This window comes from Conger conger, chromosome 1 (genome assembly GCF_963514075.1).
Source record: "Conger conger chromosome 1, fConCon1.1, whole genome shotgun sequence".
NCBI lineage: Eukaryota > Metazoa > Chordata > Actinopteri > Anguilliformes > Congridae > Conger > Conger conger.
The window spans coordinates 58,622,107-58,643,831 of NC_083760.1; the positions used below are offsets into that span (position 1 = coordinate 58,622,107).

General features: G+C 41.2%; 1 protein-coding gene across 4 annotated transcripts; it reads right to left on the minus strand.

Moving 5' to 3' along the window:
* Nucleotides 1-10,318: 10,318 nt before the first annotated feature.
* On the minus strand, nt 10,319-20,914 carry LOC133135502 (vascular endothelial growth factor A-A-like). Of its 4 annotated transcripts, XM_061252551.1 has the most exons (8): nt 20,193-20,914; nt 18,287-18,329; nt 17,114-17,310; nt 16,516-16,592; nt 16,360-16,395; nt 14,514-14,579; nt 13,393-13,524; nt 10,319-11,855 (listed from the first exon to the last, which is right to left on the minus strand). In XM_061252551.1, exons 1-8 carry the CDS (start codon nt 20,256-20,258, stop codon nt 11,834-11,836), a joined length of 639 nt encoding a protein of 212 aa, XP_061108535.1. In that variant the 5' UTR covers nt 20,259-20,914; the 3' UTR covers nt 10,319-11,833. The 4 variants fall into 4 exon arrangements, with proteins under 4 accessions (XP_061108535.1, XP_061108543.1, XP_061108552.1 ...); XM_061252559.1 differs by lacking the exon at nt 14,514-14,579; XM_061252568.1 differs by lacking the exon at nt 13,393-13,524.
* Between the last annotated feature and the right edge of the window lie 811 nt (nt 20,915-21,725).

The following is a 21,725-nucleotide window of genomic DNA, read 5'->3' on the forward strand; positions in this document are numbered from 1 at the left end:
CAGAAGCAGCTTATCTGCTCAAGTTCAGTCAAATGCCTCCAAACCCATTGGATGAAGCTTTATTCCACAGCAAGGCAATGATCCCAAACATACACCAGCTTTCTTATTAATGATGTTTTGATAAGCCCATTGTTTGACCTGTGTCTCTGAGTTTTCCTTTCTTATCATTCAGCCTCACAATGGCTTCCTCAAAAAGATAACCCACGGGCAATATTTCTCTCGCAGCTTTTGTTGCCCAGTTGCTTGGGTTGCATGTTCCCATTGTCAAGCTGTCTGTGGTTTTTATGTCACAATCTATGGTCTTACCGGTTACTGGTCAAATAAAAACCTATTTGAATTTGAAATGAGTTACCAAATTGGCGAGAGAAAAACGGACAGAAAGAAAGGATAAGTGGAGTCACACCCTAACAGTTCAGTACAAGAGGGCCAGGGAAGACTCTTATGCTTATCGTGGTCTTCTGCAGCTGCACCAATATTGTCTTGAATCTCTGTAGCTGCACCAACATTTTACTGAATACCGGCAGCTGCACAGGCAGTGCTGAATCACTGCTCATTTTGCAGCTGTGTAATCTATGTGTATATTGCATTCTGTCCTCAAACAATTCACTTTTAAAAGCTCAACTGCTGTAAATATGGGTTTGACTGTAAAATTCCAACCGAACCCCATCAAACGTGCAGCGGCAGGAGTACTCTCCACGCGGGAGGTGTATATTGGGCTTAGAATCTCAAAATGTTTTGTCTGAAGTGAAGGGATCCTCCTGAATTAATTGGTGAAGAAGGCTTGTGATTTTTAGAGTGCATTGCTTCTCACAGTGCAGGGCTTCTTTGAACGCGGTGATTTTTTACAACGCAGTAGTATTCACAGTGCACAACACTAGGTATTTCCACATGCAGTGGGATCTGGTACACCACAGACATCTTCTGGATTGGTTCTAAATCCTACAGATTTCTTAGAGAGGAAATGGAGTTGTAAATATTTGTTTCATGGGACAAAAAGCATAATGCACTAAGAAGATCGGCAGCAGCTGGCTTTTTGTCTTAAATTACACTGTTCCACCATCCTCCAAGCCTAATCAGACTAAACCCCACTAACTAACATCTACACCTCCCCCCCTCCACCCGCCTCCCCCAGAACTAAACACACTGTACTCCACTCCAGTCAAAATTGCACCTTCTCCACTCCACCCTCTGCCAACACAAAACATACCCAGAATACTTCAAACCACACTGTTACAACCTGACCTTATGAAAAGAAACCTATAATCGCAATATCACAAAACACCATCCCAATATAACGACTTGAAAAAACCGCAGTGAGCCAACAGGCAAAAAGGTGAAATTCATGTCCATCATGTCATGACTGGTTTTAGCATTGAAGGAGCCCAGATGTTGGAATTTAAAAAAAGATGAAAACAGAGCAACAAATTGCAACAGTGATAACAAAACCACAGTAAATTGTGGCTTTCTCGAGGACCACAAAACCACTCTCTCCGTGGGGGCCAGATCTCATTTGTGTTATCTGGATGACCTTGGCGACAGAGGCAGTAAGAAAAACATTTCCGTTTATACAGTACGAACACACATCGCAGCAAGGGATTTTTAAACAGGCAGTTAAATAATCAGCCCTGTACAGGATTGTGTGTGTTACCGGTTCAGTGAGTAAGTGTGGGAATTAAGCGAAATGAGAGAAATCAGAACAGGCTTCTACAAGTTATTCAGTAACAAGCTACTCAGTGTTACTGCCATTCTGTGACTGAGGCTCCCGGGCAAATCCATTAATTCTGTGAAGACCAAGCCAACAGATAAACTATGAGAGGAGAAGAGGAAAGTTTACTCTAGATCAGGGATATGAGCCAATAAACAAACTAGCTCTCCTCGCCAAGTGAATGGCTGTAAAATGACACTGGAATGCAAATTTGCGTCAGTTGTTACCCTTGACCAGTCTCTAACCACTCAGACAGCACACCTGCCGGTGCTTGGAGTGTCACCTTGGCTTTGACCAGGTCATGTGGGCCCTGGCTCTGCCCAATGACCATGGCTGTGGAGATTCAGAGAGGACTGAATGGATGGTAGACCGAGACTGAGTGCATTTGAGAAATGGAGAATCAGTTTAGTCTGCCCATTTTCAAACATTTCCTGATGTCTGAATACTGATTATAATTTCCATTTAGGGGATCTACAAGAGGAGAGACCAACGATATGTAAAACAGATGCAGGTCATCTCTGGCTGTGATGAGCTAACCAGTTTGATAAATGAACAGAAAGAAAACCATTTTCATTCATTTTTCCGATGAAAATAGCAGTCTGCTAATCCCAGGAATGTGAATTTCCGTTATCAGTTGTATGTGTTTATCAGTCATTATTTACCATTGTTATGTCATGCTCAAAAACCAAACAATCTCAACTAAGCTCTGTAAATATGTCATTGAAAAAGACCTTGGCTATGTTGCAAAACTACATACATACAAAATATTAATTCTGGTTTTGCAATAGAAACCTTTATTCAGTTTTAATCTCTAAATATCCTACTCATACGAGAACTCATATACAAAAAGACTGAAATCAAGTCATTACACTACATTATATTACATTGCATTTACTACATTTTGGTCTCACTTGGTCTCACTTGGTCATTTAAAGTATGATTGAACAAAGGAGACCAAATTGAACATTTAGGTCAGACACAGTATTGGTATATTTGGCATTAAACAGAGATGCATAAAAAGAGACACGCGTCATACACATGGTGAAATCTTACGTTGGGTCAGTGATGTTTTGGGGCTGTTTTAATTCCAGATGTCCATGCTGTTTTATTTTTTGTGCTTTGCCAGTGAGGGGTGCCAATAATTCAGGAGCACACTATGGAGAATAATAAATTGATAAAAGAGAGTTTTAATATCAAATGGTTTCTGACTTTTAAATATCTGATGTATTTCCAAATTTTTTGCCTTAGAAAAAGAAGATCCAGCTACAGACATGCTATTTTAACTAAGCGATGTACCCATGCACACAATAACTGTCATCCATATTTCATTCGTCTTCTTTGTTTTTGATAACTGAGATATTTAATTTGTCTTCTTTGTTTTTGATAACTGAGCATTTTTGGAGTCCTCAAGCAGCTCATCACCATAGAAATGAAGTCATCACTCACTCGTTGGATAAGATGTTGAAAGGAATGGTTAGCTAAAGTTTTGCTAAATAAACCATGCCTATAGTAACTAGATGTACTTGACATTGCCACAGTAGCCTTATGCAAACTCAAAAGAAAAAAAACTAAGCAAAGTTGTTGCCCAGGTTATCAAAACCCTGTAGAAGACATAGAAAACTACAAAGTACCATGATCCACCAAGGACCAAGTTGACATCCACATCATTTTTGTCAATTAGTAACCAAAATGAGTGAGTAGGCCTCTAAAATGTTCAAACTAAGGCTTGCTGTACAGTACAGTAGCCAATGGCAATAGTCCCTCTATAGCTAACCTAAACATGAAAAATCAAAGAAAACAGACTGTTTGACGTTAGTACTCAATCTTATCAATCTATTATCCACCATATATAGTTTGTGCTTTTAAACTATTAATTTCATCAAGGTGCCGAATTAAAGGGGAATGAATAGGGTAACTTTGAATTTAAAGTCAAATATTTATTTATGGTGAATCATTTCCAAAGTTTTACAAAGGAAGCCTTGCTTAAAATCTGGCAATTTTAAGCAAATCTAGGGAATTCCCAAAAATCTGATGTAGAATGATGAAGATCGGAAAGAATGATACTTCTCCAGCCAACAGAGCACCCAAACACTACAATATGATACCAGTATGCACTCTTTATACCTAAGATATTAAAAGGAAAAATACTTGTCGGTTCTGTTTTTACTTTAACCCCTCTGAAAAATAGCCTGAGAGCAATGTAAGCCTTGTTCATTCCCGGACTGTAAGAAGGTAGCAGAGAGTAGTAGATGATAGGAAATACCCCCTACGTGTGACAGATATCAGTGATTTATAGGTAGAGAAGCAACAAATCCAGGAAGGGGTGCCTGTTAAATATTTCCTGGAATGAGTTTCAATCTGACGGGTGGTGATAGATCTTTGTGATATTGTGGTAATTTCTAAAACATGCAACATTTACAGTTTGATTGCATCACTATGAGTGTAATTTAGTTTTTGTTGCTGATATGGTAAGATTGATATTGAATGCAATGGTGAAGCTATTTGTTGTATTGTGTTGCCATAACAAAGATATTCCTGCCTTAGTTTGTTTATAATATGTTTCCTTATCTATTTATTTCTGCCCATACACATACATCATCATCATACAGATGGCATACACACTTGCACACACATACCAATCCACACACACACAGACACACTCACACACATTAATTCTCTTCCACAGGTAGCAATGTCTGCAGAGCTCAGCGTCATGATTTGTCATGCTTGGTGAAGCAGAGGTAATCACATGTAAACGATTTAAACAGCCACAAATAGTCATTTTAACAAAACACGTTTGGAATGTTTTAATCCGAGCCCACTTTGACCTTGACTCTAATCTCCCAAATAAATGCCTTAGGAAGCCTTATTTCATCTCATCATCAGCAATTACCAATGGCTAATTACTATAGGGCTGAACCGTTTGCTGCACTAAAACCATCTTAATGTCTCCCAACGGAGAGGTGTGGCGACAGCTGGCTCTCATTCCTCTGTCTATGGTGGGCATTTGGGTGGACAGGCAGGGGTTGGGGTCTGTGGAAAAGGCATAGTAATGAATGCCATAAACTCACCTTACAAACAGAGAGTTTCAGAACGGAACTTGATAAGATGCCAAAAAATGGCCTACTTGCTCAGCAGGAAGTCAAATTCCAACACATCCTTTCACGGAAAGGTGGCAAAAGGGTGGGGCTTCCAGCATGGGAAAAAAGCCACCTGCTGATCCCTGAGGGCTTATGACTAGCAGTTCTCTCGACAATTCCAGCTGCTTAACACCGGAGACCAGGAATGATGAAGCCCTTCACCGTAACCCTGCTTCTCACAGATAGTTGTTGATGTTTGTTATATAATAACAATATCAATAGCAATAACAGTGACAATAATAACCTTATTTATGCAACAGCATGCAGCTTTGCAGCCCAAATTGGATATAAAAAATGTATAAACAAATGAAAAACTCAATAAAAGTAATAAATAGGAAATACAAATTGTAAAATAGCATTATAGTAATACCAGAACAATGCACAATAGTGGTTTTGATACAGTGAACACTTACAATAGATTAAGAGACAGGTTTTTGACAAACATCTTGAACGATTCTAAAATATAATTACTTCTAAGTAAATATGTTTATATTATCATTAATGTAGCCAGAGTGCAAGGGTGTCACAAGGTATATTGTGCCCAGTGAAACGATCTCACATTGGGTCCCACCACTCCAGAAATTCTCTGATTTTTAAGGGCCCCTGTCCGTCAGGGCTCTGGGAATTGTCCTAACCTTCCCCCTCATAAGCTGCTTCTGTCGGAAACCCTGCTTTTCTTTCAGATGTTTACAAAAGATGTCTCCTAACCATTATGGGATTATCTTCAAAGGAAGCAGTCAACCAATGAAGATAAGAACTATTTGTCACATGCGGTTTATGCAGACAAACATGTATTTTTATGTATATGTCACATGGGATTCCTTGCTCAGTAATAGACATATCTGTCATCGTGATACGCAATAAAAAGAGAAAAACTTTTTTTTGCCATCTTCAGACAAATGTATTTCATCTCAAAATGAAGGGCCGGATCATGAGTTTCAATCACAGAGTGGGGATATGAGGAATGCGGTCAAATTGCAACACGTTCTTAGAGGAAATACTCTGAGATGTCCAAGTGTACACAGTGGTGGTCAATGATGGTGTAGAAATCCAATGAGAACACTGGATGAAGTGAAGCTATAGCAGGTGAGTGAGGAAAACGGTCTGCCTTTGTGCTGAGTAGATACTCCTGTTAGCCTGTGCGTGAACAGGTTACACAATCTGCGAAATGTGGGTTTTGCTTGCCTTGTGGGTCCGTTCTGGATAAGGCCTGCTGGGTAAATAAAGCAGAGAGCGTGTGGGTAATGAGAATTCTCTGCACGGAGAGAGAGGTCAGCGGGGATTTTGAAAGTGTTCGATTGAGAATTAACTCGAAACCCTGATGGCACAAAGTCCAGCCCACATTATAAAACAGGAACTGGATCCAGGCTAGAGCAAAGGCCAGACTCTGTCCCCGAAGGTGGCCCCAGCTAGAACAGAACCACTGGGGACCAAATTAATCTCTGGAGCTAATTTAGCCATAATGCCGCAATTCATTATCATCATCATCATTAAGTATTTCTTTACATCAGTCACTCTTGTCCCACCAGATTCCTGTCCTGGTGTGTGGAAATTCCCAAAGGTTTGTTTCCTGATTCCTGACACGCGGAATGTGTACCTACCACAAGTCCAGACTTGCTTCCACCTGAGGAATTTACAACTGCAGACAAATATAAACACCCATTCACAGACACAAGCATATGCACACATGCACCCAAACAATGCACACGCACCCACACGCATGCATGCCCAACATACTGAACACACATTCACAAACACACCCGCATGGTGATTCTCTCCAGCGCACATTCTCACACAATCTCAGAAGTTACGTGAGGATGTGTCCATCTGACACCTGAGATTGGATGTGATAAGACGGTCAGGTGAGAAGCTGACATCATGGATGGCAGTTTCCACTGCCTGATCAGAGGTCAATGGCCACACAGTGTCGAATTCTCAAGACACTGCCAGCCAGGCTTATCTTCTTCTTTTTCTTCTCACTCTCTCACCATCTCTTCTTCCTTTTTTGTTTGTCAATAAGCCTCTTATTCCATGACAAATATTCTTACCAATACATTTTTGATACCACGGGACAAGTGGCATTAGAGTGAAATACAATATCACACAATATACATTCATTGAGCACTTACTTATTCATGTGGTTATCTAATCAGCCAATTGTGTGGCAGCAGTGCAATGCTTACAATCATGCAGATATGGGTCAGGAGCTTCAGTTAATCAGAATGGGTAAAAATGATTGTTGGTGCCCGACGGGCTGTTTGAGTATTTCTGTAACTGCTGATCTCCTGGGATTTTCACGCACAACATGTATAATATGTATTGCATTATTGATTTCCAGAGGTGGAAAATCTCCCCCCACAATAGCATTATGAATGATGAACCAGTAAATCAAGTTTGGTATATCTTTGTTGGTAACACAATATATATTTACTGAGTATCGAAACATAATGCAAAAAGCGGCACAATGTAGTATAAGATGGAAAAGTGGCAGTATCTGTATCTGTACTTATTGTATTGTATGCCAGAGAGGGAGTCATGAGACTGAGATATGAATTCTGGAATTTCTCACACTTCCAGTTGCGGTTAGTGTGAGATGCAGAGTGATGTAAAAGGTAATTTCAGGTCATAGACATTACAGTGTATTGGGAAATATTCTGTGAGATATACTGAGTAGTTTTCATAAGTTTTCCACTTTTGTTGAATTTCAGCCTGTAATACGCGGAATAACGTGTCTAAAAGCTGAGAATCTCAGTTATGGAATTCAACACCTGTCACAAGTGTTAATGTAAGCCAGAGCAATGGTATAATATTACATATATCACTTTTGGCCCATGGAATTTAATGGGGATCCACCCTATTGCTCCGATGTCTTTTGGACATGTTCCCAGACATTTGCATCTAATAGGTAAGTGTGCTGAATTTCGACAAACCGTTGGGCAGGACTGTGGTAGGTATAGAGAGTCAGCACAAGCAGGGTTAATGAGCAAATGAAACGAGTCGGTAAAGAGCAAACTACAGAACGCTGAGGCAGTCTGCTGCCGCTAAACTAACAGTTTAAAGTCCAGCACACGCCGCTCTGTTAGTTTACACAGGGGCAGAGCATGCCTGCCCGCTCAAAGCCCGTTTTAATCACAGATCACATCTCTCGCATCCTCATTTAGAACTGATTGGTTCTGCAGAAAGTTATTCAAAAAGACATGTCAACCCAATAGTAAAAGCCCACATGCATAACTGCAAGCTTTTTATCCTGGAAGCTCATCTGAAAGTAAGAGCAAATGTATGCATATTAATTGTTCCCACCAGCTTATGCAAGACTTCATCTTCCACTGTGAATGCTATCCTAATAACATTACATTTTTTTACCTTTTTGTCATTTGGCAGACGCTTTTAATCCAAAGCGACTTACAAGTGCATAGGTTCTACCGCAAGTTAAAGCATCACATCCAGAACTAGGAAAATACACATGGAATGCTGTTCTAAACATACAGTCATCATAATAAGCCCCCTTTGACCTCAATAATGTATTCTTGAATAAGAAATGTAATTGGTGTATCATAATTGCAATACTCCTTGAAGAATACTGAAAACAACCAAGACTACAGCTAAGACCTTTGGTCCCCATTGTATAAAAAAAGTATTTCTCGTTTAAACTCACTAACCCGTTCAGTAAAGTCATGCCTGTGCAATGATCTGTGAGAGAAACTCTCGTTTACTTTTGATGCTGGGATTGTGGTGCTTATTTATTTGTGCTAGAGTTCACCCACAAGCAATAATATGCCCACATAAACAGTGAGCAAGGAAAACATCAGTAAAGACTGTCCCTGCCAAGATCTTGCCTGGTAAATAACCCGCCTCCTGAGCTCGTTTCTCCGATAGCTAATTGGACGGTTGGCCATATGTAACTCTGCCTGGGGGACCAGGCATATTCTCCCAAGAGACATGTGGGAATTAACCAAGGATCCCATAAAAACAATGTGGGCCAACAATGTGGGTTTTATGTAGACAATGTTTTTCTAAACTGAAAACATGTTTTTGCTTGGCCTGGTGGCTCATGTTCTTGCTCAGATGTTCTAATTAAGTCTGTCACCCTATTTCAAATACTTTCCATATTCTTGACTCTGAAAATTCATAGACAAATTCAAACCATAGACGCTGAAGTGCTCCAAATCGATGCGTCGTATTCATTAAAGGAGTAACATGGTGGTTGAATGTGACATTTGCCAGTTGTCTTCAGGCAACAATAACACACCTTTGCATAGTCTTGTTATTATTCTGTCATTTAAATGTATTTGAAAACTTATTTTTCTAAGCCTAAATTTCCCACTATAAAAGTTCAACCAAACTGTATGGGCGTTGTAATGAGAACTGTCAATTGGCTATGGCATGCCTTCACTTTCCGGTAGGCCAGCGACGCAAACTGTGGGTCACGAGTTATAGGGGAGGGATAATGGGAGTGTCCTTGTGTGACGCACATGAAGAGAACATTCTTAACTGGTTGAAAATAGGACGATAAATTTAAAATTCTTACTTATCCAAAACTAAAGAACGGATGTATTTAATACTTTCAACATGTTTATTTAATCCCCTCTTGTGCAAATTGCATATAAAAATCTAGAAAGTGTGACCAACCACCACGTTACTCCGTTAATATTCATAAACTCTAATATAGCCCTGGAAATTCCTGCTAAGAACAATACCTTATAGAGCAAGGGGGTACCAAGGCTGGAAAGAAACACAGAAGATGACCATCTGGATATGTAAGACAATCTTCATTACTGATTATCTAATATATTAAATGAATATTAAATAATAATAACATTGTCCATTAACTCTTTGAGGTACCACACGGAAATCATCCGATTTCTCTAAGCACTCAAGGAACAGAGCCCTATTGCTGTAAGCAGTACGTTTTTATTACTATGGAATCATGCATTGTTGATTGTTGGAGTTGGCATCTGTTCATTGTGCTGGCTATGTAACCATAGTGAAAGATCAGAGTGACCCAGACTGTGCCACAGAGCTCTGGGTCTAGTTGATTCCAGTACTGTATCTGCTCTCGGGGTAGGGCTTTGGCCAGGACCAGTGTGTGTGTGTGTGTGTGTGTGTGTGTAGCACAGAACTAGTGAGTGTGTATATGGTGCAGGATTCATATACTGTGTATGCAGGACATCTGGCAGAAGACTTATCTCATGCATTAAACAAGGCAGGATTTACATATCATATTGGTTGACTGTGTGCTTAAGGAATTGCCTGTCTGATATAGAATTGCCTGTCTGATAAAAAAACAATAACAATACCATAGCATGTTGACAAAAGGATGACATACACTTTACTGTATTTATCTGTGGTCCAGGACTCACACAAGTGTAGAAGAGGATTTGTGAGTATGGTGCAGGAAATAATTGGGCTGATAGCATTCACAAGAAGGGTCTGCTATGACTCCATCAGGAATATTCACACATATAAGACAAAGTAAATTTCATTTTTACTTTAATAAAAAACAATATAATTTTAAAATAAATATGTATACTAGTTAACCTAAAAACAGAATGGATGTTATTTAAACTTATCAATTTACAGCACCAATAAATATATTAATGTGAAAATACACTAAAAATGTGGCTGCGCATGATAACAAAAAAAACAAAAACAAAAACAAAAGGATGACACATATCTGTCACATTAACACAAAAACAGAATGTGATATTTTACTGTGAGACCCAGTGGTCAGCTCAGCCCACTGGGTCAGAGGAACATGGTCAGAGCGCAGGGAGGCAGGACACAGCAGGCCGTCAGACCAACCGCGAACGCACGCTGTCAACACAAACACGACACGAACACAACAGGAACACACAAACAATCAAATTTGAACCCAATGTGAATCCAACTGTGAGCGCCTACGTGCTCCGCGATAGTATACAGCGGAGTGGTAGGCTAAGGCTCGCTACTGAACCCGGTCTCACGCTTAAATCAAAATTGCTCCTTCAGGAATGTCAAAGTGGTTTTCTGTTGTTTGTTTTCTCCTTTTCTTTAAAGAAACAAAAGGTGTCAACAGTTATCATATTTTCTAGGGTCAGGCAACAAAAAATGCAAAATATTATTCATATAACACTGCATATAAATAGATCACTTAAATACACAGAATAATGAAAATGTTCTAACATCATAAATTAAATGCAAAAAACTACAAAAAGGGATATTACGTATGTATGTATATAAAGACAGTTATCTTGCCATATCTTTATTATTCTTACTAGTGTGTGCAATGTTATCTTTGGGAAATAAATCTCACAAGCAAATGGATGGGTGTAATCCATTTCTACAGTGTCAATGAATGCCAATTCTCCTTGAAACTTAATTTTATCAAGTCAGTTCATTTCAGGAGCTTCTATATATACCTACAGTTAATATCCCTTTACAAGTTTCTGAGCTCCCAGTCCAACTGGGTTTTAGTCGCCCTGGATACAATAATTCCACAGCTAGCAGGAAGTGACATCACTAATGCAGATAGGTGTTCCTTCCATCTCTTCTTGCATAAATGCACTCGGCATTTCTCTGGCAGACGAATGGCGAAGTCTCCTCTGTGCCTTTTGACAAAGAACAGCACTTGACTTTCTGTTTTCGTGGTCGTTGTCCACAGCAGATATTATATCCAGTGAACTTTCACATCAAATTACTACAAAAAACAAAAAACAAAAAAACACAGTCCTGTTCACGCACCAGCAGCATATGCTGGTGCACTCGTTTGCTTTAGATAGTTCTTTTTAAATAGTTTTTTCTTGATAGCAGCAGTACATATTAATCATTGTCCATCTTTAAATATATATTAATATTTAAAGAATATAGGACAGGGTTATTCCTGTCTCTCTCTTTTCTCAGTCAGTCCAGGGAATGCATCCTCTGAGAAAAAGGTTCAGAGTTCAAAGGTCTGAGTTCAAAGTGCCGTGCAAAGAATCCTCCTTCATGTCCGAGCTCCTGTCCCCGCTTCTCATCTCCTTGGCTTGTCACATCTGCGACAACAAAAACAAAGTAGAGATTAGAGTGACCCACCTTTTACTACAACCACTAGACGGCCTGTGTGGCCAGGGTCACATGATGTCCCCCCACTTCTGGAGAACAATCCCTTGCTTTGTATGTGTTTAATCAAGCTCCGCCTCCCCACACCCTTTGACCACCTTAAGTGTGCCATTCCCAAGGGTCAAGGGTTGATGGCAGGGGTGGATAACGAGTTCTTCCAGAAGTAGTTAAACAGTCCCATGATTCAGTGACCCCTGGTACCATCATCAATCGGCATAGAGGAGTCAGGATTTAATTTGCAGCAGCCCCATGCTAATGAGCTTACCCCCAACCACAAGAAGCAAACAGCGTGGAGACTCTTTGCATCCACCCTGTCATCAAACCGGCCACCACAGCAATTAGGCTACATCCCAAAATTAAGAATCACAAAAAACACCGGCACCCAAATTTCTGCTGCGATCTAAATTACTGTAACATGCATGCGTGGGTGTGAGTGTGCAGTGTGAACTCCCGGGATTTCTACTATTAGTCAGCAGTGATTAATTGCCATTTGACAGATAATGCACATGTCTGTCATAAGCACTCTCATTCTCTGTAATAAGGCCATAGGGAAACAACATTAACAGCCTGAGTCTTGCAGTGTGATTACAAGCTGAAATGGATTATGGGAAGAGTGTTAGAGAAGGTCAAAATGACTCTAATTAGCACAATGTCTCTGCTTGATGCCAATTCTTTAATCTACCAAACATATCATTATGTACAGTGAAAATAACTTGACTGCACATTTGCTTTCTTGTAGGTCTACTGTAATCTTTAAAAGGTATACATAACCTTGAAAATGTATACCCAAAAAATATATATTCAGCATGCTTAAATCTTTTTATCCAGTAATCTCTACAAGACACCTTATAAATGTGGTGAAAATATGTGTGCACCTGTAGGTATATTGTATATTTCAGCATCTGTCCTGTAACCTCTATGTCATGCTTTCACCTTCAACAGGTATACTCTAATCCAAAGCAGGTAGACAGGAATCTCAAACATGATGTAGCAGTAGTCTCCTGCTGGTATACTTTATTCTGAAGGAGAAAAGCTGTAATGTCTGTAATGGAATAATGAACTATCAAACATGTATGTAGACAGTAATCTACAGCAGGTGCACCCTACGCCCTACGGGGATGAAGGGAGGACAGACGAGTTCTGAATCCCATAGATCCAAAATGGTGGGTTCTGAATCCCATAGATCCAAAATGGTGGGTTCTGAATCCCATAGTTCCAAAATGGTGGGTTCTGAATCCCATAGATCCAAAATGGCGGGTTCTGACATCAAGCAGCCACAGAGAGCCAGGGCACAAACAGCAGTCCAAAGCAAGGGCAAGGACACACACACATACACACACGCGCACGCACGCACACAGCCACACGCAGAGCTTTCCAGGCCAGCGAGAAGCATGCTTTACCCTCCACAGACATCTGCATTGAGAAACAGAGATGTTCTTTTTTGTTTATTGCGTTGTCACAAAAACAAACCTGCAAGTTCTTTGGTTTAACTCAAGCTGTCTGGACTTGCAGTATAACTGTGAGTATTTGCAGGAGCATTTACAGGTGAAGGGGTCCTGCACATACAAGCGCCTTCTCCTCTCTGAACAAGGCTCACAGTGGCTGCAAAAAGGCAAAAGGGAGAGAGAGAAAGAGTCTAAGCTACAGCGTTCCAGCAGAGAGGGGGAGACAGACAGACAGACAGACAGACAGATGGACATGCACCACCCCTTGAACCACCCCCACCCCCGACAAGCGAAAGGCATTGGATAATACACCATAACCACACCCCTCATAATGCTTTTTTTTCTGCTTATCCCAGACAGAGAGGGAAGAGTGGGTAGAAGCTTGAACAGTTGCAGACTGGGACAACTTGTGCATATGTACACACACATCCACAAAAACTCACATATGGACATACAGACAGTTTATGTACATTTACACACCGACACACACACATAGACACACCGACACACACACATAGACACACATATTGCATTTAAAGAACAGAGACAGCGCTGACCAATTAAACAGGCGCAAAAACACTGGAGAAGTTCCGCACATGATGTCTCAGCTTGTCTATTCACCATTCCCCTCGGTATTACAGCACCACACGACAGGTTATCACGAAAGCTAGGTCTTTCAGGACTGTTCAAGACATTTCTGAAACTGTTCCAGACCAAAGATTCAAGCCACTCCACTCTTATTATCAGCAACACAATTATAACGATATAAATTGCCAGCCAGGTAATATTCTTACAGTCCTGAAAAATTGAAAAGTTAACCAAAAAACTGGACAAGAAAAGGACAAACACCATAAGAACCAGAATGAGCAGCACAGACGGAGCGAGTAGCACACACCGACGCAGTGACCCAACAGCGCATGATGCAGAATGCCAATGGACAGGATTAGTGCCATCGGGCAGCCATGCAAGGGTTACCATCAGAACCACCTCACCTCCATAGCCCTCATCTCTCTGGTGGATTAAAACCATGAGAGATAGCATCATGCCAACGGAACGGTGATTTTAATTAACCTCCCCGATTAAATTAACAACCAAGAGAGACACGCTCAGGTGAGGGGGAACATGGGACACGTGCAGCTGACATACAAGTGTCGCTTTTTCCCCCTCTCCTTCCTTCTCTTTCTCTTTTGTCCTTCGCCCCTCCCACGTTTTCTGGAAAATAAAGAAAAACAAGTGCAGGTGCATCTAAATGGAGGGTAATCGGCTAGATAAAAAAAGGCTCTGGTCAAAAGCTAATCTGCTAAAAGGAGTCCCTCTTTTGAAGGTTGACTGTACGGACAACGGTGGAAAGCAGAGTGCTCCACTCCAGCCAGCCAATAAACGGGAAACAGCCAAGGGGAACGCAGCAACAAAGGCAGCCCTCAAAGGGGAACAACGAATGGGCATGCAGACGGTGTGACGCACTGTTTGTTTTGATTCTGTATCAGTCTGTGAGACCCTTAAAGTGTTCACCAAAACTGTAGAAACTCCCTTCCTGTTATACAGGTCACATGCAAGCTTTTCTCTCCAACCTGACAAAAAAGCCCTGTACTCTGTCAGTCAGTTTCCACACTCTGTGTAATCAGTGTCGACATGCCTGAGTTCCACCGCAATTTACAACTTCAAAAGTAAAAATAGGTTAACTACATAACACCTGTTGCTATGATTAGAATCTGGAAGTACCAAAGGTCAAAGGTCAGTCTTGAGCAACTGTAGGCTGTCAGGGAAGACAAGGGTGGTGTGAAGCTGCGGGTGAGCGAGCGCTATATGCCGTAAAGCGGCTAACTGAGCAATAAAAAATAAACCTTCCAAATGAAAACTGAGAGGCAAGTTGTAAAGGGCTCCCTCCCTGACACTGACCCCAGAAAAGTGTCATCTCTACATCATAATGACCTCAGAACAAGACCCTCTCTGTTTATACTGATCCCAGTACAGTGCCCTCTCATCTTCATAAAGCTCTCAGAGCATGACCCTCTCTTTTTATACTGATCCCAGTACAGTGCCCTCTCATCTTCATAAAGCTCTCAGAACAGAACCCTCTGTTTCTTATACTGATCCCAGTACAGGGCCTCTTTGGCCTGTACAGAGCATTGCTTTGTTTGAACAGGCAAACAGGACATGAAAGAGGTTTCTGATCTGAGGTCAATGGCAGGTAAAATACAAACATAGGCACAGACTGCTGATAGGCAAACAAGGAAGGACTCTGCAATGCAATGAGACAGATATAAGTAACAACCAGGGGCCAGTGTGAATGAGTTCTGTACCATGCCACCTCCAGGGGCTTACATGAGTATGTAAGGTCTTCAATAAAGACGCTACTGGGTCAGACAAGGTCGAACTGGAGAGAAGATCAAAGCATCTCCTCCAAACATGCATATAACGTCTGAAACTCCTTTTTCTCCGCTATTGTGCCAATGCAGTGCATGTCACCATCATCTGTTACATCTCTAGTATCGAGCCAGTCCCTCTACAAATCTTTGAATGCGCCACCATTACCAAATGAACACCATTTTAACCCATATACCATCTCCATGCTTCCATTAGGCATCATTTAAAGCTATAAAGCCATCATATCTCCATTATACCTCAATTACATTATAATTACACCTATTTCATAACACTGCAACCATTTCCCTCTATATCAGTTCAACAGTAGCACTATTAATTTACACAATTATCAACAATACAGCTATAGAACTTCATTGAATCTAATTTCCTGATATTACAGTACTATTAAACCTCAGGTGCAACAGGATGCCACATATTAAAACAGTATTAATACAGTAGCACTGATTACAACACATATTACAGCACTACTCCAGCTATTACAGCATTATTACAACTTTATTACAGCACTAAATTTGATTGATTCTGAGACCTTAATGCTCTATTACAGCACAAGTTTGTTTTCATTTTAAAAAGCCAAAAAAAAAAAAAAAAAACAGGAACTTACTTTGCTTTCTTCTCTTTCTGAACTTCTTTCTTTGGTCTGCAAAGATAAAGATAAAGGAGATTTTACACTGAAACTGCACACGGGGGCATTTTGCATGTGTACGTGTGTTTGTCTCGTGGATGCATGCGTGACTACAACGTGTGTAGCGATTCTTACCTGCATATACAACTTGTGTGTTCCGTAAAACTCAGCAGGAAATTGTGTTTCAAATGAAGCGGTTTGTCTCGTTTGACCTGCGGAGAGACAAAAGCAAAGACGGGCCTAAGAACTAGTCATGAGAAAACAAGGCGCGGGAAGCCTGACTCCTCGTACATTCTCCCTGACCACAGACTGACACTGGAGAACCGCAAACACTATATCCCATCCCTGTATCACACTCCTCCTGCCAGCGGCTAGCCTGACCAAAGCCAATCAAGGCCACCACATCAACAAGCGTTTAAAGAGTGTATGTGGGGTAAACAAAATAACTGACATGCCAGGGCAAAGTCATGGTGGCTTTCCCCTGAAGAGAAAGGAGAGACAGAGTGCGAGAGGTGGGGGGAGCTAAGACTAGACTAAGAGACAGGAAGAGAGGAAGGAATAAAGAACAGAGAAAGAACTAGAAAAATGAAGAAGGGAGAGAGGGAGGCAGAAAGTAGGGAGGATTGAGAAGGGTTTGAGACCAATGGAAATGGAACCAAAGGTAGGGAGAAACAACGACAGACTGGGGGAGGGTGGAAGGAGGGAGAGGGAAGGAAAGGCAGAGGGCGCTCACCTCCAGGGTGACGTTGCGCGTCGCTTCGGGAACACACTCGAGCGTTTCGTCGTTGCAGCACCCTCCACAGCGTGTGAGGACGACACAGGAAGGGATGTATATGTGCTCGATCTCTTCCGGGTACTCCTGGTAGATGTCCACAAGGACCTCCCTTGTCTGGCAGCTGCTCTTAGTGTACACTTCCATGAAGAGAACGACTACAGAGAGGAAGGATGGGAGAATGACCATCCTCATCTTCATCATCATCATGATCATTCTCAACATCATCTCTATTATCATCATCATTATCATCACCGTTGACATCGTCAGCACCATTATGCTCAATATCATCATCATCCTCATTGTCTCGACTCTTAGAAAGCCAGCACAGGCCAAGGTACAGGTAATTGACCCTCTGGGGGACACTTGACAACAACTTGTTTTCCCTATGCTCAACCTGACGTTTCCCAATGTCTGGGACGCCTCTAATGAATCAGGGAGAAACATCTTCTCTACCCCTTCCCTCTCTCACAACTGTTGGTAGCAAACGTGCCCATCCTACTTGCTACCCACTGAGTCTACACACCCCCTTAATCCCTATTGACGCCAGAGCCCTCATCCAGCCCAGAATAAGCACTACCAGGGCAACCCCGGCCCCTCCCTGTGACCCCGGCTACCCTCTAACCTTTGAGACGCCACAGACGCTGGTGGTCTCAGGCTGCCTAAAGACTTATGACCACTGTCTCACACCACCTGGAAAACCTGCAGTGCAGTAACTGCATATAAATGAGGTAGGACATCTGATTTATGTGTCCCAACTTGTGAGGTCCTTGAGAATAGGACCAGATCTGTGCAGACCTGCAGCCCCTTCTGTTGACAACAGCCGTGGACTAACACTGTTGGTTCCACATCTTAATATGACTAATAATCTGGTCTCTTAGGGAGTAAGTTTGTCTGATTCTGAGACACTGGGCAGAGCCACATGTTTGCTGCTTCTCGCTGACATTTAATAACATTCTTGGACATCTAGACAGAATCAACACATGCAGTATATATAGAATATATTAGCAGGGCCTATTAAAGTCTGAACATATGCAGACCTACGTCGTAAAAATGTCTCCGCTGGGGGGCGCCTGTAACAAAACGAAAAAAAGCGGTTCGAACTCACAGTATCACACTGCGTAGGATACCTACCGTCATTTTTACTGTTTTCCACCTCTTTGGGTATGTGGGCAGTCTAAAAACAGAGAAAGGGGACATATTTACCAATTCATATTAATTTACACACGCGTACACATTTAAACGTATGAATATTAGCCGACATTCACACGTCAATCGTCCAGGATTATATTTCATCGGCTTGTTTACAGATATCTTTAAAGACTAATAGCCTTTAGTGTTATCTTTTATGAAGAACACACTGTATGTTTATTTTAAACCGCAGTTTTCAGCGTCATTAATAGTTATAGAAAGATAATGTGCCACAAGCTCTTAGTACAAGAAACATGGAACATTGTTCCTATACTGTAAATTATTCCGTGTTAAATCAACTCTTACAGTAGCCTATGGTTCCTTTTGGACACGTGTACTGTGTAGGAGTTAAATTAACACTGGATCATATTTTACTGTGCACACACGCAGAAAAGTAAAGTCGTTTCCAAAAACTAAAATTGGAATATGGGTTGAATGATCACCTGAGTGCAAATCTTGGCACCGTTTAGTCCTACGTACCATGTCATATATTCATCTCACAACGTATCCGTATCGCTGAATGTGTCTGGTTTGGCACAGTTGCACCGCTTAACCTACTACTGGAGTGACGATCGCGCAAGAGCTTTCAAACATTGCGTGAGAAACCCGTCAATTTCACCTGAGCAATAGTTGGGTGAGGCTGGAGTCATTTTTGTTTCAGACTTAATTCAGCGCCTTTTTAGTCACACAAGATGAATACATTGTGCATTTGTAGGGTACAAACAATAAAGTTGGGTAGAATGTAAGCCACCCCCACCCTTAAACCCAACCCCCGACCCCCCTGTTGAGGAGTGAAAGTAGAAAGTAAACCGCAAGTAACTGAGTAAAACTTCAACTGTATTTGATTTGCAAATAGGGGGGAGGACCTGTGAATCTTTATTCTCACGTCTTGGTGGAGGGTTACTAATTAAATTGATCGTTGTGAAAACAACGGAGACGTTCCAGTTGTGGCGCAGCACACAAGATTATGGTCAACAGTCAAATCGGATTTTGGCCGGGAACAGAGGGAGTTCGTGAGTTGAAGGCCGGCAGGATGTTGATGATACCGCGTCTCCCCATATTTATTAGGCTACATGGGTTAACGGCGTGTTATTCATGAAAGGAAATCGACCTTCCTTGCAAGAAAAAAATAACTTTAGCTTCAACTTTTGCCTTTTTTTATAATGCCATATTCATGGTTCAAGATTTATTAGACCTCTAAAATATGTTACGACAATCCCAAAAAACTTTATAATAACTGCAACATCGCCTACTGACATAGGCTATAATTGTTTAAATATCGAAATGGCCGAAAAATAGCGAGTAGTAGTAGTAATAATAATAATAATAATAATAATAATAATAATAATAATAATAATAATAATAATGACAACAATACGGCATTGAGCAAATAGCGAAATTGACGAGAAACAAGGAGGGGATGTGGCTACAGCCTCCTGTCAGCTCAAGGAACGCTATGACTTAACGCAATACAACTCGGATTCGAATCCTGCTAGACCACATCAAAACGCCACTATGTCTTTAACGCACAATAACAACGACAATGTGACTGAGCAGACCTTCATAATTAGTGATGGAAAAGTTCCCAACAATAGCCAACCAATACAAATGGCCCATAGGACACGCAGCTAACAATCCAAAGTCACACGAACAAGCTGTTGCGGGCTATGATCGCATTATTTTAAAAATACAAAAATACTCTCAGGACAGAACAATCTGTTTGAACACGAGCTATGACCTATAGTGGACCGACAAGGACGATGCAGCACACTTATTAATGAAACCCTGACCCTATCTGATTGGTCTGATTTTAGACACCCGCTATCATAAAAACGCATGCCGATCTTACCTTTACAGCAGATAAATGAAGAAGCGCAGCGAAAAATAATTTAAACAAGCTGGCAACAAAGTTCATGGTTGTAATTCCAAAGGTGAATGTCGTTGTTTCAAAATTTCAGCTGACAAGAAGCTTCAAACACATTTGCAGGAATTAAACGCAAAAATATGAATTATTTCTTCAAGAGGGCTATAGAATGATGGATTCCATTCCAGTCCTAAGAGGACCTGGGAAAAAAAACCTTTTAGAATAACTTGTGAATGTTGCCACTGACTCTCAATTCATCCAGAAACGACAGAATTCCGGTATGCGCTTCACGTCTCCTTAATTTGAAAAAAGATCTTCAAGGGATATTACAATCCAAAGCACAGCAGATGTCACATATTCAATAGATCAACCCTCTCCAAGAGGGTGCTCGTCATGGGAAAGCACCAACACTTAAAAGACTTCCAAATACAACTATTGCGCTCGTTATGTTAAGCCAGTGCAGAAGACAAGGATCTACGTATGATCACAAAAATGAAAACCGTAGCCTACTGAAGGGTATGCCTGTGCAATGTGAGCAATCAAAACTCCTTGCCCGAATGCGCTGAATGTTATCTCGTTTTCGTGGCTTCCTTCCTTAATAATTTCGATTTTCTTTTGTGAATGGTTATTGCATCCAGATCCGAGATATGCAGTTTTTTCCCGGTGTCTCTTTCTCAGCTCGGTACGCGTACCCCGCTTGTGCTCTGAACCGCTACTGAAGAGAAAAGAGAGTGAGCCGGCGAGTGCAACTACCGAGCTTAACAACGATTGGTTCCTCGTCTCCGGGTGGGTGGACCACCCGGAGACGGTTTGGCAGTAGATTCATTTATAATGACGCATTGAAATCGGCACTTCAGGATAATTTAACTAGACTTGATAAATAGGACTGAATTTGTTGTATCCATTGTGATATCTTATTTGAGGTTCTAATAGTGTGTTTTGATGTAGATAAGCTAATTACCAACGATGACACATTACAGACCCGCGCACGGGTGGTAGGCTATGAGTGAATGAATGAAACAAGTTGCAAGTAGTTGAAATTTGACAAGTGCAGGAGGCTTTTCCGCTGTTTCTGTCTAGCTACGAGGTATCTTGCTCGTAATGTAGACTGTAGTCATGGCGTGCCAAAAAATAAATGAGCTTGCAATGTCTTTGCCACGTTCGAACGTCAGAGAGGGAAACAGCGCGTGCTGACCATGTGAGAGAGGTTTTCTCCGGACAGCTGATCCGTGTTAATGTCATGGAAATAGTTGGTTCTGTATCCATTTGTAGTGCCCTAACTAAATAATTCACTGTTGCTACCGTGAATATAATTATGATATAATAATAGTAATAATAATATAATCGATGAAGATTATTTTATGACAATTACTTATGATGGTTGGAAAACGTGTGTTTCCGTCCTGCTGTTTTCTTAGCTTTTTGGCACTTTCCGATGGTATAGGCTGCTGTACGGCTATCAGCGCCTATTTAAATGTCTGGTAGAAATACATAGTACTCAGTATATACTTCCATTTG